Genomic DNA, 16,701 nt, shown 5'->3' with positions numbered 1-16,701 from the left:
TTAGTTGTATTTTGTAGTGATTTTGCTTGGAGATTATTTCTTTGGAAATAATCCACTCGTTGCCACTGTTGGCACCCCTGTCTCATATTAACTTACACACAGACTCATGAGAAGTCAATGAATAACATGAGGAGAGCAGTCAATAAATAACACCATGCTGTGTTTCTTGATTCACCCAGATCTCTGTTAAAGATCCTCTGTAAATGAATCTTGTATTTTGAAAAGAAATGTGATCATGAATATATATGATGCTAGGGGAATAGGGATAGTCTTCGAATTTGTGACAAAGGTTGGAGGGTCTGTGAAGCCCAGAAATCACATACAAATTTTTGTTGGTAAGTGCACTGTGGAAGACAAGCGTCCTTGGTTTTCATCACATTCCTAAAGGGATCTTTGATCCTGAAATGGCCATGAAACAGTGACTTAGAAAAATCTGTAGAATGTAGATTCATATGGGGCATTTAGGAGAAGCTGGAGTGATCTATGGCATATTATAGTACAGTGACTTGATAAAGAGGAGCTTTGGTTCTCAAGAAGTACTACTGGGTGCCACCATCAGAGCTAGCATGGAGCTGGTTTGACCACTGGGTTGATCTCACAGGTCCTCTTTGTCCTCTCAGAGTTGCCACATCAGTAGTGAAGATTCCTTCTCATACAAGGGGTTATGCCTTTCAACTATGTATTTCATGCTTCTCTTGACTTTATTTTTCAGATGGGAACAGCGAGAGCTGCCTAATGGGCGTGTCTATTATGTTGACCATAATACCAAGACCACCACCTGGGAGCGGCCTCTTCCTCCGGGGTAAGGCCTGAGCTGGCAAGCCCTGAGACTCTAGAATTGGCACCAAGAGTCACCCACTGGGTTCTCTACCATTCATTGCCATAGCCATTTTTTTAGTTTTCCCTACTCTCTGATCCTTTCTCTATCTTTTTTCCCTTTCCATTGTCTTCTTCTACATTCTTTCTTCTCTCTCTCTCTTTTTTTTTTTTCCTGCTTCCTGGGCCATTGGTATCTTGATGGCCTCAGTTATTTCACCTACAGGGGTACCCTATCAGGGCCAAGTTCTCAGTCTCTTTCTGCAGAGCTAGCAAAGCATAGCGACATTTATCCGTGGTCACTTGACTACTTTTCCTATTCACTTAATTCTTCTCTCATTTCTTAGGAGATCTTAGGATTTTTAGAGCATCTCTGGGGAAAAAAGGGCATGGGGAAGCCAGGATAGAAAGAGTGTCGATGTGTTTCACAAGAAGCTTACGCCAAATCGGCCCCTGAGGGGTGCTTCTCGTTCAGCTGGGCTTTGTGAGAACGCAGCTAAGTTCTCTAAAACCAGAGGATGAATGAGGCTTCCAAGAGAGAAGACTGTCCAAGTTCAAGGAGAAGGGGTTTGGTTCTGCTTGCCAGGGACAGAAAGTTCTTTCCACATGTGCCTTTTGGTCCTGAGAGCTTTCAAAAGAGAATGTATTCTGCTCTCAGGAGAGAATCACCTCCTAGTAAAGCAGTTATGAAGGGCTCCTGCTGAAAATATGAACACCTCCTCACCATAGAGGGAGAGGATGTCAGAGGTGGGGAATATCAGGAAAAACCCTTGTACTCTGATTTAGTGGTCAGGTATGTGCCAGGCAAACACCACCTCACCTGCTGGTCCTACAAATTTCCATGGTTGGTCTGTTTTTAGTTTCAGTTTTCCAGTAGAATGCTTGTTTTCCTTTTTTTCCCTTACCCTTCTGGAAATGAAACTATAATCTGTCATCATTAGTCCTCATTCTGTTTTCTACTTTAAGTCCAGAATATTTACTTACACATTTAACCAAAGTAAAATATTGACTTCTTTGAAAAAAAATCAGACGTTTTACTCTGGAAATTATGGAAATTGTCATATTAATATAAATAGTTTCAAATACCCACTAAGTAGAGAGAATCCCCACATACTCAGCCCTTGGCTTCAGTAATTACTCAACTCATGGCTGGTCTTAGTTCATCTATACCAGGGGCTGGCACACTAGGAGGCTGTAGACAAAATCCAGCTTCTACCTGTTGTCAATAAAGTTTTATTGTAACACAGACACACTCATTTGTTTACTTATTGTCTGTGGTGGTTTTCATGCCCAATGGCAGAGTTGAGTAATTGCCACATAGATCGTATAGCCTGCCAAGTCGAAAACATTTACTTTCTAGCCCTTTATAGAAAAAATTTTGTCAACTCCTAATCTGTAATCCTCACCCGGGCCTCTCCCCCTTTCTTAGATCATTCTGAGGCAAACCCCAGACATCATATAATTTTATCCGTATTTTGGTATATATTTCTAAAAAATGTTCTCTTATTAAAAACAAAACCACTATATTGTTAACAGTATTTCCTTGCTATCATTGAATACCAAGTCAGCATTCAAATTTCTCCAGCATCTTGCAAATTAATTACTGATTTTTAACAGGATGAGTTTTAAACTTGTACTTTGTGTGCTGACAGCATGTATATTTAAAAGCAGTGTTAACTCTAGAAGTGTCCTGGTGGTTACCTCTTACTCTCTCTGGTCTATAAGTTGTCTGGGCCTTGATCTCATCAACATTTGGATAGACTCTAAATGAAGATATTTAATGATATCTTCTAAGGATGGCCAAGGATTGATTCTTTAAGTGTTGAGGTGGGACACTATATCTAGCTTTCTTATTTTCAGGACAGTTTTAATGTTTTATTGGGAGATGGTTCAGCTCACATAGCCTATTAGTTCTTCCTAAGTTTTAGTCACAGACCTCTGAGTCCCTGGCAGGTACTTCTGCACTCTTACAGGGAGCCCAGAGAGAACAGAGTGCTCCAGCTCTCACTGCTAACTAATGGGAGAAATTCACCCCACGGGAGTATTACTGTGCAGACTGCACACTTGAAACCACAGATGGAGCCATTATCTCAGCAGACCTAGCCACCCAGGAGTGAGATTGAGCCAAAGCCAAATTTGCTCACATGTGGTACTCAGACTAGAAGTGAGCATGGAGAGGGATCTCCATAGAGCATGGTGCAGGGGAGGTCTCGCAGAAGGAGGCTCGAGGTGGACTTGAATGACAAGAGGAAGTTGATCCAGGTTTGGGGAACAGTGTGAATGTAAAAGATGTCTGTAGGGAATGATTCATGGAGCAGTTTTGCTGGAGTGGAAGGGTTATGTCAAATAAAGATGCTCAGTGTGTATAGCAAGGCACCTGGGTTTGGTGGACACGTCTCCTCGAACTGGAGAGATTAAAAGGGCCAACTGGGCCTCCAACCATTGTTCTGTTTTTATAGATTGCGAATCTTTGTAATATTGCACCTGGAATTAAAGGTAGGGTTATGCTGCTTAGAAGTTTGGAATTCACCAGTGCAGAGGACTTGCAGTTAAACATGTGGATTGAACATCTATTTATTTCCCTTCCTTCCTGAAACACCCCCTTAAAATGGCAATAGAAGTATGAAAAAGTATAATGATAAAGGAATGCAAGAGGAGAAGTAGCATATGGAAGATGGTAATAAAAGTTAAATTGCTGATAGATAAATGGCAGAGCTGAGAAAGCTGAAACCCAAACTTACAGTGTGGGTATCCCCCAGGAAGCCAGGGCTAGCCACGGAACGCTGGAAAGCCTCAGCAATCAGACACTGGGGTGCGGTGTGTGTGTGTGTGTGTGTGTGTGTATGTGTGCATATGTGTATGTGTGTGTAATGAGTCTAAAGACCTGAAGTTAAGTTACAAATCTGTGCAGGGAGCAGTTACATTCTCAGGTTGTCACCCATTACTTCCGTCCCACTGCCGCATGCATGCATACACACATGTACACCTCTCTCACACACATACACACCTGCAGCCAGCCTAGAGGATACAGCTGTAGCCGAGGGCAGGGATGAACTCAGTAAAAAAGGGATTAAGTGAGGATGCTGTCCCCAAATTAAAGATGGGAAGGTTTTTATGCTGAATAAAATGACCAGTCTAAGGGAAGAGAACTACAGATTGTGATTATTTGGGAGTCTTCTAGTGAAACAGTGGAGTGAAGCCACTGGTCAGCCTGCCCAGCCTGGATACCCAGAGCGTCCATTCAGCATTTTAATGACCTACTTTTAAATGTGAAAGAATAGTCTGGGACCAGCAGACAAGAGGATAGGGGACTTGGTGAAAATAATGTGGAGGATAAAACCAAATTATAATTCATATCCTCAAAAATTTGGTAGGAAATATGGCATCTGTGCAAGAAAGGAGACCGTAAGACGGATTATGCAGGGAATAAGAAGACCTTTTAGAAATTAATATATAGTTTGACCATTGAACAACCTAGGTATTAAGAGTGCTGGGGATCCCTGGGTAGCTCAGCGGTTTGGCACCTGCCTTTGGCCTGGGGCATGATCCTGGAGTCTTGGGATCGAGTCCCATGTTGGGCTCCTTGCATGGAGCCTGCTTCTCCCTCTGCCTGTGTCTCTGCCTCTCTCTCTCTCTCTCTCTCTCTCTCTCTCTGTGTGTGTCTCTCATGAATAAATTAATAAAATCTTAAAAAAAAAAAAAAGAGTGCTGACCCCCTGCACAGTTGAAAATATGGATATAACTTTGGCTCCCCCAAAACCTAACTACTAAATAGCTTACTGTTGACCAGAAGCGTTACAGTTGATTAATAGATATTTTATATGTTATATGTATTATATATACTATATTCCTACAATAAAGTAAGCTAGAGAAAAGAAAGTGTTATTAAGACAATCATAAGGAAGAAAAAATACATTTACAGTACTGTAGTGTATTTACTGAAAAGAACCCACATGTGAGTGGACCCCGGCAGTTCAAACATTTGCTGTTCAAGGATCAACTATATATAACAGCAGAAATAAAAATTACAAGATTGAAAGATAATGTTGGAGATCAGAAAATTAGAGGGTGAGTCTAGGAGATTCAGCCTCTGAAGAGTTCTAGTAAGAAAGAACAGAGAAATAGAGGCTAGGAAATTATCAAAGAAAGAATAAGAGGAGTTTGCTAGAATTGAGAAGTAAAGTATTTCAAATTCAAGGAGCCTACCACATGCCCAACCCAGAGAATGGGAAAAGACTGACCCCAAGGCACATACAAATGAAATTTTGGGATGGCAAGAGAATATCTCAGAAGCCCCCCAGAAGGTACATATCAAGGATTAGGAATCGAGAATGCCGTCTTTCATCTCAACAGCCAACTGTGGACCTGGCTGTTACATTCTGATAGAAAATTATTTCCTGTCTAGAAATTAGCTCTTAGGGGCACCTGGGTGGCTCAGTGGTTGAGTGTCCTGGGATCTAGTCCCATAATAGGCTCCCCGGGGGAGCCTGCTTCTCCCTCTGCCTGTCTCTGCTTCCCTCTCTCTCTGTCTCTTACGAATAAATAAGTAAAATCTTTTAAAAAAATAGAAATCAACTCACTGTGAGGGTTGAAATAAAGACATCTCAAGCATTTCAAAAAATGAACTTCGGTGATCTGGGACCCCAGGATCACACCCTGAGCCGAAGGCAGATGCTCAACCACTGAGTCACCCAGATATCCCGAACTTCGGTGCATTCTTTCTCAGAAGCTACTAGATGATTTGTTCCACCAGACGAGAGGAAGCCAAGAAAGAAGTCATGAGATGCAGTACATAGGGGACTCCATTCGGGGGCTAAAGATGTTGTCAAGATGAAGGTGAGGGAAGATGACTCAGGGCAGTCATGTAGAGCTGGCCTGAGGATGGGTGTCTATATAGGACCAAATGTGTCTGAAATGTGGCTAAGACACATATAACTGACCCCAAGAGGCCACCAGTGCTGCCAGAATCTGGGTGTCCTGTACTGATAGGTTCTTGAAAAACAAGCAGAATGAAATGCATAGTTCTTTCTCATCAGAAAAAAGGAACAAGTTGTACAACTAAGGAAATGTATCTCTAGTATCCTACAAAGTCATCATACAAACTCTGAATATCGATTTAGTGATGATTTTCTAAATTGGGAGGAGAGGGCACTGTATGTTGTAAGGTAGAATGCAGTAAGTGCTCAGCTCTTATCATGGAAGGTTCACGAGTAACATCTAACATGACAGAAATCAAGAAATAATAGAAGAAGCGTGTTATTTAGAAACATGGCAGTAAATAGAGGAAGCAGTTGGGAATTGAAAGTTGTTGCTTCTGAGGAGCTCAAATCAGCAATGGGGAGAGGCAGGGAAGGAGATGCTGTATTTTTACTTTTTTTTCATTTTTCTTTTTTTTTTTTGAGATGCTATATTTTTAAATTGTACCTCCTGTAGTACTGTTTACATTTTAAAACTATAGATGCATGATTCCTTTGATAAAAAAAAGAAAAAGAAAAAATCGCTAGTTGAGAGGATTTATGAGAAAGGTAGGAAAGTTCCAGTTTGTTGTGAGCCTTGAATACTAATTTGAAGTTTTGACTCAAGGGTGGTGGGGAGTCAGGTGAAGTTTTTGAGTAGGAGCATCACACACAAGGTGGGCAGTCTGGTATGATTTTCCTGATGGCAGTTTATAGGCTGGCTCAGAGTGGGGAGATTAGTTCAGGGATAGTTGGACACCAAAATGGAAAGTCAAGGGCGGGTGGCAGCAACAGAAGAAGGCTTCAGGCTGAATGGTTTACTCACTTCAGCAGGAAGGGAAGAGTCAGGAATGATGGGGTAGCTTCAACCTGAGCAGCAGTTAGAGGAGGGAAGACTCAGGTTGGGGAGAGAGCTGTGGCATTCAGTTGAGTCCAAAGTGACAGTAGGTCATGAAGGCAAAGCAGTCTAGCAGGCGGAATCCAGACGCAGTGCTGGCACTGGCCATCGGGACTGGGAGCTCCTTGAAGAGAAGCCATTTTTATAGAGGTTTTGGGGTAAAAGAACATTGAAGAGGTGGCCAAAAAGAGTCAGTTGGGAAGCTAACCCTGAAAACTGAGGAAGGTACCAAGTACAATAGTCATGTGAAGAAGATAAGAATTCAGAGAAGATGAAATGAGAAGGTAGTTAGGAAACAAAGACTTTCCAACACATGTAATATAATCCATATTGGTTCCCTTCTTCGTATTGGCTTATTGTTGTTTTCTTCAGTGGTATCTCTTATCTTTTTAAAGCCCCTTTTGTCCTTCTCCCTTTTCTAAATGTGTAAGGGAAAAATCAGTACATCAAATCTGAGATAGTAGTGCAATGAATCCCTTATAACCCACCACTTGGTTTCTCACAGTTAATAATATTTTGTTTTATCCGACCTCCTACTTTTCAGGGGAGGGGACTGATGAATTTTAAAGCAAATCCCAAATGTCATATCCTTTGAACCATAAATACATCCCTAACAGATAAGGGTTTAAACAAAACAAAACTAGGGGTGCTTCACTGGCTTAGTTGGTAGAGCGTGCAACTCTTAATCTCAGGGTCATGAGTTTGAGCCCCACGTTGGGCATGGAGATTACTTTAGAAAAAGAAAAACTAAACTAAAATACCATTATCCACCCAACAAAATTAACCGTATTTCCTTACTTCATGTCATACCTAATCTGTGTTCCATTTTCCAGATTGTCTTAAAAATGTTTTCACAGTTGATTTATTTGAGTCAGACTCAAACTCAAGATCTTCACATTGCTTTTGGCTGATATGTCTCATAAGTCTCTCTTACTCTGTAAGTCTCTTACCTTTCTTATTCTTTTTCTGGCCATTTACTTCTTGAAGATCACTGGCATTTGTTCTGTAGAATTTCTTATATTCTGGACATGACCGATGTGACCTTGAGGTGTTGGGTAACATGCTCCTCTATCCCTTGTCTTTTCTGTAAACTTGTAGTTAGATGTGGAGGCTTGATTAGAAGCAAATTCACTTTTTAAAATTGGAAGTATGATTTACATACAATAAAATACACAGATCTCAGGTATATAGTTTGCTGAGTTTTGACAAATGCATACATTCCTGTCACCTGCACTCCATCAAAATGTTAAAGCATTTCCATCATTCCACAGAGTTCCCTCTCTTAACTTTCTTTTGATCACTTTTTCCCTCGGTGGGTGCAAATCAAGTTATACCTACCAAGCACAGATGAAGATTTTCACCATCTGTTCTAGCCTTGCCTTGCCCATGGGTATTTTAGGTAGTTTAGTACTTTGGAAAGGTTGCTTTCTCCTAAAAACTAATGTGCGGAGAATACTGCTGAGAATCCAACTCTTCTCTTCATGATCATGCAACATATTTTCACTGGTGCTTTATATCAGGATGATTTCTGTTGCAGGTAACACAAACTAGGATCCAAATTGGCTTTAATAGTGAAGAGAATTCACTGGCTAATATAACTGAAAAGTCTAGATGTAGATCCTGGTTTCAAGTGAAGCCTGATTTGGTGACTCATCAATATCACCAAGCAGCTGGCTGTTTTTTGTTTTTCTATTCTGCCATCTGTTGGGTCAACTTCCTATTATATTTGAGTTCAAGATGGCAGCCAGTGTCTCCTAGGACAACATGCTTTCTCAGCCATATCTGGCAAAGAGGAAAGACTATTTCTCCTAGAATTCCTAGCAAAAGTCATGAGATTTGCCCTGATTAAGCTCAACATAGGTCACGTGCCCACTCCTGATCCAGTCAGCATTCACCTGTGCACTTGAGCATAGAGTCAGCTTCCCCAGAACAACGTGGATCTCCTAGATGGAAATCAGGAGCTAATGGTGAGGAGGGATTGGTTGCTGCAGAGGCAGCCACAAATGACTGCTATAATTGCATTAGCCCCAGAAGCCTCCGTGGTTGGGACTTGCCTGGCTGCGCTTCCCTGGCACAGCCAAGCTCCTGTGCCAGACACCACACTTAACCCTCCCTCTGTTCCTCCTTGCCCGCCACCTTGAGATTTCTCTGGATTTGGAGCGTGGGACTGGGTGATCACTATATTCATTCTGAGCTTAATGTTTCCAGCTGGGAAAAACGCACAGACCCCCGAGGCAGGTTTTACTATGTGGATCACAACACTCGGACCACCACCTGGCAGCGCCCCACAGCCGAGTACGTGCGGAATTACGAGCAGTGGCAGTCACAGCGCAATCAGCTCCAGGGCGCCATGCAGCACTTCAGCCAAAGATTCCTCTACCAGGTGAGAGGGCAGGGGCTCGCCTCCCGGCACTGGAGAATGTGCCACCTCCCACGTTATCTGTTGACCTGTTGGGTGAGCAGGGGAAACAGTGTCTAGAAACTTCAGTGCTCTGGAGATTTTACACATCACAGTGACATTCCTTAAATTTCATTATTTCTAATTTAGTAACTCAGTGTCTAGCCTCTCTGTGTTTATGGACTCAACACATCTGAAATTGAAGTTATCGTCTTTCTTCCAAGACTGGATTTCACTTCTGGTCTCTCCTTCTAAGCCCATTTATTCTAATTTGAAACCTGAAGGTCAGCAGTGACATCTCCCATACCTCAACTTTTCACAACAAAACAGTCACCTATATCCTTTTATTTTCATTGTTGCTACTGTTTTTCTTTAGATCTTTCTTATTTGACAGATTCTCAATGGTGGAGGGGCCTTTAAAATTGATCTGGATCAGGGCTTGGCAAACTATAGTCCATGGGCCAAACTGGCCCACACTTTGTTTTGTAAATAAAGTTTAATTGGCACAGAGCACTCCCATCAGTTTAGGGATTGACTCTGGCTGTTTTTACACTGTAACAACAGAGTTGAGTAGTTAAAACAGAGACCATATAGCCTATAAAGCTGAAAATATTTACTGTCTGGCCCTTTATGGAAAAAGTTTATTGACCCTTGGTCTAGTTCAACTTCCTTCCATCTGATTCCTGATTTTCCTCCCTCCCTCCCTCCCAACAGAACAGTTAGGGCAGCCTCTGAATTGTTCTGTTGGCCTTGCTCTCTCCTTCAATCTTACTGCCTGCCTGTTCCTAGCAGAGTAGTCTTCAAATGTCACTGTCGCTTGTTAAAAATCATTGTGAAGAGTTTAAGGAGGAAAGGCTTTGCTCTACATTTATCACTGCCATTTTAATCACTGTGTCAAAACCTTCTGTGGTCCTTACTTACAGAACAGTATTTAAATTTGCTACTCTAGGGATCCCTGGGTGGCGCAGCGGTTTAGCGCCTGCCTTTGGCCCAGGGCGTGATCCTGGAGACCTGGGATCAAATCCCACGTCGGGCTCCCGGTGCACGGAGCCTGCTTCTCCCTCTGCCTGTGTCTCTGCCTCTCTCTCTCTCTCTCTCTCTGTGTGGCTATCATAAATAAATAAAAATTAAAAAAAAAATTTCCTACTCTAGGGTACCTAGGTGGCTCAGTAGGTTAAGCATCAGCCTTGGGCTCAGGTCATGATCCCGAGGTCCTGGGAGTGAGTCCTGCTTTCAGCTCTCTGCTAAGCGGGAAGCCTGCTTGTCCCTTTCTCTCTGCCCTTCCTTTCTACTCATGTTCTCTCGAATGAATGAGTGAATAAATAAATAAATAAATACAATATTTGAATAAATAAATAAATATCCTACTCGAGAATTCAGAGTGCGATGGTCCCAAATGAACTTTCTAATGGTCTCCTGTCCTGTGTCCCTTCAGGAACCATCTCAGCCTCACCTTACATCTCCATTAGAGCCTCCACCAGTGACCTGGTGGCTGGGGGAACCCCGCCACACAGCTTCTTTTGCAGAGACAGAGGGTTCCCAAACTGGAACTCTGCATATTCTCAGGGCACCTTGAACATGAAGCTTGGGATTTGCACGAGAATGTCTACAAAAGGTGGTGGATTAGAGGCCGGAAACTTTTTGAGCTGAACTACATTTAATCACTGTGTTTTAGTCAACATTGTTTCTATTTGAAATGAACTCTCACCCCACAACCCATTTCTAAATTATATACTTTTCCAAGTTACAGGCTCAGAAAATCTTTAATTCTGTTGAACTAAGCAGCATTCATTATCAGCTTTGTCTTTGCAGCTTATCCTCTGCTAACCCAAAGCAGGAGGGAGCTACACCATCAACCCATGAGGCGTAGTGCCATTCCCCTGGGCTGGCCTGTCTCCTCCCCTGTCTGTGGGGGCTGATGCTCATCCTATAACGAGTTAACCTTAGTTTCCTTAGTATGAACAGAAAGCACGATGTTTATCACATTAGTTTGTCTCTAGGTCAGCTGTGACGCCGGTCTATAATCCATGTCCTGGGGGATCTGCCCACTGCAGCACAGCCTATGTTCTTATGCTACAGCCTCTTTCAAACATGCTTGGCATGTTTCAAAATTGGATGGGATCTGATAATTCCCTGCATTTTAGAAATTGTCCTTCCAGAGCTAGGCCCTGAAGAACTTTACCTGGGTGACCATGGCTGTAAAACTAGGAAGGTTTGAGAATCTCTATCCTTTGACTTAGAGACAAGGACACATTTTAGGAGTCTCACAATGATTTTTTCTCCCTGCTTACTCAGCTTCTCTAATTAAAAAAAGAAAAATCTCTTAAAGGAATCTTTTTTTCTCTACAAGGCACCAAGTATGTTTGTTGGTTGACTGAGATGTTTGGTGTGTGAGTGGGAAGGTTCTTGAGGTCACATCCACTTGGTGTTTTGGAATATCCATTTCTTTTGCCCGCCTCTGTCACTTTAGCAGCGTCATTCCAGGCATGCCAAGGTAGGACTTCACCTTGGAGGGTCCCTTAGAAGGAAGAATATTTTTTTGAGTACTCTAAACTGGTTTTCTCAGCTTGGCTGGGGGTTCAGGAGGGTTCTGGATGGAGGTGATTGTTCCCTTTTCGCTGTGAAACAAGATTCATATTGAAAAACGTGTTAGGAATCTTTTTTGGGTCGGCTTTCAATGTCGCTCTGTTGATTTCCCTCTCTCTTGGATTTGCTTTGCCCCTCGTTTGCTACGGTGCCATGTCCTGGTTACAAGTAAGAAGAGTTGCTTTCATACAGTTATTTTGGGGTTTGGCCTTGGCCCAGGGTTTGACTCGGAAGACTTAAGAGCTGATACTGTACCAGCGGCTTCCCCTCCTCCTCCTCCTGCCGGGCTGAAACCAAGACCTCGTTCTTCTTCACTTACTCTAGAGAGAACACAAAATGCAGTTCAAGATGGAAGTCAAGGGGGCCCACATGGCAGTCTCCCACAGTTCCTTCCTGCCATTTGCCTCATCACACACGTTTTTCGCTTTCTCTTATTGCTCCCTTATTTCTGATCTGCTTCCCTTTCCTGATGCCCCAGTGTGCCTTTGTTTCTTGAGACCATCACGCACACACTTGTGTTTTGCCCTCGCAGTTTCGCTGTGCCCTCTCTTGTGTGATCCTGCTGCGGTCCAGCGGGGCTGCCCACCCCATCGCGTGCATTGGACCTACTGCTGTTTCTGTGGCATTACCCCGGCTTTGGTCCTCCCTTAATAACTAAAGGAGGTAGCCAGTGCCCTTAAAAAGATCATTCTATGGTTCCTAGTGTGTGGATGCCAAGTTGCATTATCCAGAAACAGACTGGAAACTCGTTTGCTACTCTGCAGAGAGCCCCTTGGCTTAAACTCTCAAACACCTGGGTTTTGTTCTGCACCCACGGGATGGATCCTTAAAAAAAGGAGCCTGCCTTCTATACAGTAACCTTTCTGCCCTTCCCAGAGCCTTTCTTGCCCTCGGCTGCATTTGCTAGACATTCTTTATTTCTGAGTTTGTATCTTAAAATATTACTGGAACTTAGTGCTTAGTGCCTGAGGGAATTGAACTCAACGTGAGCTGCCTGGCTCACGGCCTGCACCTCAGATGTCCCAACCCAGGGACATTTACCAGGAAAATGATTCAACTGTGTTACTTTCTGTTCCTACACGTAAAGGAAACTGTCTTGTCACTTAGAGTCACCTGCAGATCTCAGGATCGTTCTTCGGACCATCATCCCTCCATGCTCCTTTCTCTGTGCTTTTCTGGCTGTGCTCCAAGCAACACTTGTGGGAGAAGAGAAGTGGCAGTTGGTTGACCTACTGGAGATGTGGGGTGTTGGTTTTCAGGCCATGATGTGGAGCTCTTATGTTTTGCTTCTCTTTGGCTTCTTTCTGTCCACTTCCTTTTCTTATTTTTCAAGCTGTACTATGTACATTAGGGGAAAAAATGTCCAGAATAGTTACATGCTTTGCTTTAACTGCAAGTGGTAAGATTGTAATGAGTGTCAGCTTTCATTGACTCCTGCTCATGCGTGGTTCATGCTGATCAATCCCTGGTTACTCACCCTTCCCTCTTGCTTCCTCTTCTGTCCCCTTTTCACAGGTTTTGAGGGGTGTGGATCTGATAGGATGAGAAGAGAACAATGCCAAAGAAATTAAAAAAAAAACACACACAACAGTATAACTACAGAGAGCCAATACTGTATGAAGTTTAAAAAAGGCAAAGAGAAAAAAAAAACAAAGGAAAAAAAAAGGCAAAGATTAAGAAAAAGGTTGGGGCCCATGGGTGGCTCAATCAGTTAAGCATCCAACTGGACCTCAGCTCAGGTCTTGATCACAGGGTTGTGAGTTCAAGCCCCCTGTTGGGCTCCACGCTGGGTGTGGAGCCTATTAAAAAAAAAGAGAGAGAAGAGTTGATAATTTTTTTATTCTCCTCCCCGTGCTTTGTATACAAGTCCTAGTTGATTTTGATGAATAATAGAAATCCACTTGGTTACACTTAAGCGGAAAAGGAATTTACCAAATGGGAATGGGGTGGTTTATAGGATTAACCAAATGGTGGAGAACCAAGCTCTGGCAAAAACCGGGAGTAGGCAAGGCAAAGGCATAGTTTGTGCAGGACATCGCCCTGTTGTGCTGCCATTGAACGGCTGTGGCTCCAGCGGACTGTGGACTGCACTGCAGCAGCGAGTCCTTTCCAGGAGACCTCCTGCTTTCCTGCGGGTCCCCGCAAGTTCGGAGTGGGAGCATCTGATTGGCTGTTCTTCAGGTCATGTGCCTGGAGGTGCCGTGGCATTGGAAAAGGAAATATTCAATAGCTGATAAATATATTTGGTGTCTAGTTCAATGTACGTCACGGAGGCTGTAAGTAAAGATTGTTTGATCTGTTGACGTGAGAATTACGCACAAGATGAGTGTCTGTCCCCTGAAACCCAGTTGGTAACAGTTGGGAGCTGACTTCCCATTGGAGCCCCTCGGTGCTTTGGGGATTATCCCCTCATTCCAAAAAAAGACTTGAAGCAGCAAACAGTTTTGTTCTGGATCCTTCTTTTACTTCTTTAAAATGCCCTTTCCTGTACTTCTTCCCTTTTGCTACAGCTCATTACCCACTGAGTTCTATTTGGCTTCATTATCTGAAATGCACGCGTATTTCACAAGTTAGTGCCTTTCCTTCTGTTGCCGAGTGCGCGCAGAGCTGCTGCCCTTCTGTGTTAAGGCAGTTGGAGGAACTTGGGTTTTATGAGATGCCCCCCCCCCCCCCCCCCCCCACCGCCCGCACTCTCACCAAAGTGACCTCTGGGAGATGTCACATTTAGATCTCTGTCAGTAACCATCAGACCTGGATCGGGATGCAAGTCTGAGCACGTCCTCCAGGATAGCGATAACGGCGCCCCCGTATCAAGCGACAGCCCAACTTCCCACACCGCTGGGCAGGAGGCCCTTTGCTGAAAGGGGGCCCTGTCCCATCAAGGAACCTCTGGTTTCAAGACTTAAACATCTTTGTTGGGACTTGCTTTGGAAGAGTTGCTTGTGCTGCCACCTTGGAAAGAAAGTTCCTCTGTCCTTTCAGCCGGGGCGGAGGGCCGGCTGCGAGGCTGGGGGGAGGCCCAGGCCCGTTGGCAGTTGAGCTCCACCAATGTTTTCTCAAGCCGAGACTGAGCTCCATTCATCCTCCTGCCCGGTGTGCGGTGGCTGCGTCGCCCCCAGACAGAGCCGGCCGGGCAGCATTGAGAACTTGATCCCTTCATGCAACGATTAAGTTTTAGTTAAGTGAAATAAAAAGGCTTCAGCAAAGAAAAGAAAAGAAAAGAAAAAAACCAAGCAAGCAAGCGCAGAACAATACTTGTTTTATTTAACTATGAAGAGTTTTTGACAGCACCCCCCTTCCCCGCAGGATATGAGCGCTCTCGGTCCACTGCAGCCCTGCCCCAGGGATCTCAGGCAGAATTAGGCTGGGGGTGTTGAATGTAAACAGTGACCCTGACGGCCTGGCGTCCGCTCCCCCTCCTTGCTCCCCCCTTCTTGCTCCTCTCTCCTGCTCTCTCGCCACCTCGCCCCCAGCCCCACCTCCCCAGACAGGCACACACCGAACACTGAGCAACTTCAGGTTCAGGCCGGAGGAGAAGAAAGGTGCTTTGTGAAGGGAAGCAAAACATTCCTGGGGGAGGTGAGGGGCCTGGGGCATGAATGTGCCCTCAGTCTGGGCTGGTTTTGCACACCGGCCGCTGCTCCCTCTCCCAGCGCACCCAGGAGGAGGTGGCGGGAGGAGGGCCCAGCCCCCAGCCAGGAAGCTCTGGGCGTGGGCAGGGCTTGTGGGAATGATTTCATTGGAAAGGCCTGCGATATTTTTTCCCCTCCCGTGTGTGGTTCTTGGAGAAAGTTGGAGGTGGTGGTGATTTCAGTCGCCCTGGCCGCCGGGAGCAGGAGCCGAGCAGAGGCGCTGGCCGAGCTTGCGGGCCGCCCGCTCCAGGCCTGCCGCCCGCCTGGGCCGGCTCTGCGTCCACAGCCCCGGGCCACCTTCCTCGCCGGCTTCCTCCCCCTCGCTCCACCCTCTCCAGAACCTGTCGAGGCCCTCCGCATGGGGGGTCCTTGTTCAGTTTTTCTTTTTTGAGAAAAACTCTCAAGAGGAGCAGATGTCACCTAAGGCCCCACTGAAGCCTGTACAAAAGTGCTCAAATGTGGAAATGAGGCCTTGGCATTTTTATTTTTATCGATCGGTTTATTTTTAACCAGCGGCTTTTTTTAACTTCTGTGTTCTGCTGTGTTTTCTTGTGTTTAGTCTTCAAGTGCTTCGACTGACCATGACCCGCTGGGCCCCCTCCCTCCTGGCTGGGGTAAGTACCGAACTCCTGAGGACTCAGCCACCGGCTGAGGCTGAGGCTCCGCTGCGCTCTCTCCCCGCCCTGAGCATCGTCTTCACTCCTGGCCTGCATCCTGGCCCGCAGTGGCCTGGGCCTCTCTCGCGCGTGCTCTCTGGGGATGCCCGGCCTGAGCGCTTCCACGACGGGGCTGGAAGGCTGGGAACGCGCTGAGATCCCCTGCACCCTCATAGCGTTCACCTGCCATGGCTGAAGGAGCGTGACCCTGCAGACAGAGTCCCCCGAGCAGCCCGTGGGACTGTTGGGTTTTCGTCCTGATTCTGAACCATCTCCCCAACCCTCCATCCTGTCATTGGCCAAGACGTTTTGGCGCTGGCTTACTCCCTGGCGCACTGGTTTTAGGTCTGTGGCTGTGTGATTGGAAGGAGCCGCCTTACCAAACCTTTCTTTGCAGCTGAGATGTTGGAGGACTTCAGCCTAATTTTGACTAAAGAAAAGCTACCTTTTTATCTGTGACCCAGCTGTGAAACAGGCCAGAGGGAAGCAGATGAGAGAGTTGAGCGCCGGGTGGCAACTGTGAAAGCGCATCATGGCTGGTTAATAGCACCATGCTGGGTTCTGCTTGTCATTGGAGAATTTCCAGTCCTGGGTGTGATTTGCCAATAATGAGTTAGAGAGATGGACATCCATGACTTGGGAGAGGTTAGGGGCTTTGTGGCTATTCTGGGAAAGAGCGGCCATGCAGAAAGGGGTCATGAGAGATGGTGAGACGCAGTGCATTCTGTAGCCCTGAGCCGGGTCACGGTTTTGTTCAGTA

At 45.1% G+C, this 16,701-nt stretch overlaps 1 protein-coding gene across 4 annotated transcripts in view; it reads left to right on the top strand.

The window, feature by feature from the left end:
• Positions 1-16,701, top strand: part of WWP2 (WW domain containing E3 ubiquitin protein ligase 2) — a 143,115-nt gene that overhangs the window by 113,140 nt on the left and 13,274 nt on the right. For all 4 annotated transcript variants that reach the window (XM_072731606.1, XM_072731607.1, XM_072731603.1 and 1 more), the window contains 3 exons: positions 713-802; positions 8,878-9,052; positions 15,845-15,899. In XM_072731606.1, coding sequence (XP_072587707.1) covers positions 713-802; positions 8,878-9,052; positions 15,845-15,899 — 320 coding nt within the window. The remainder of the gene's footprint in view (positions 1-712; positions 803-8,877; positions 9,053-15,844; positions 15,900-16,701) is intronic.

Source organism: Vulpes vulpes, chromosome 12 (assembly GCF_048418805.1).
Source record: "Vulpes vulpes isolate BD-2025 chromosome 12, VulVul3, whole genome shotgun sequence".
NCBI lineage: Eukaryota > Metazoa > Chordata > Mammalia > Carnivora > Canidae > Vulpes > Vulpes vulpes.
The sequence above is the reverse complement of the archived record's forward strand: the minus strand, read 5'-3'. Positions and strand labels throughout refer to the sequence as shown.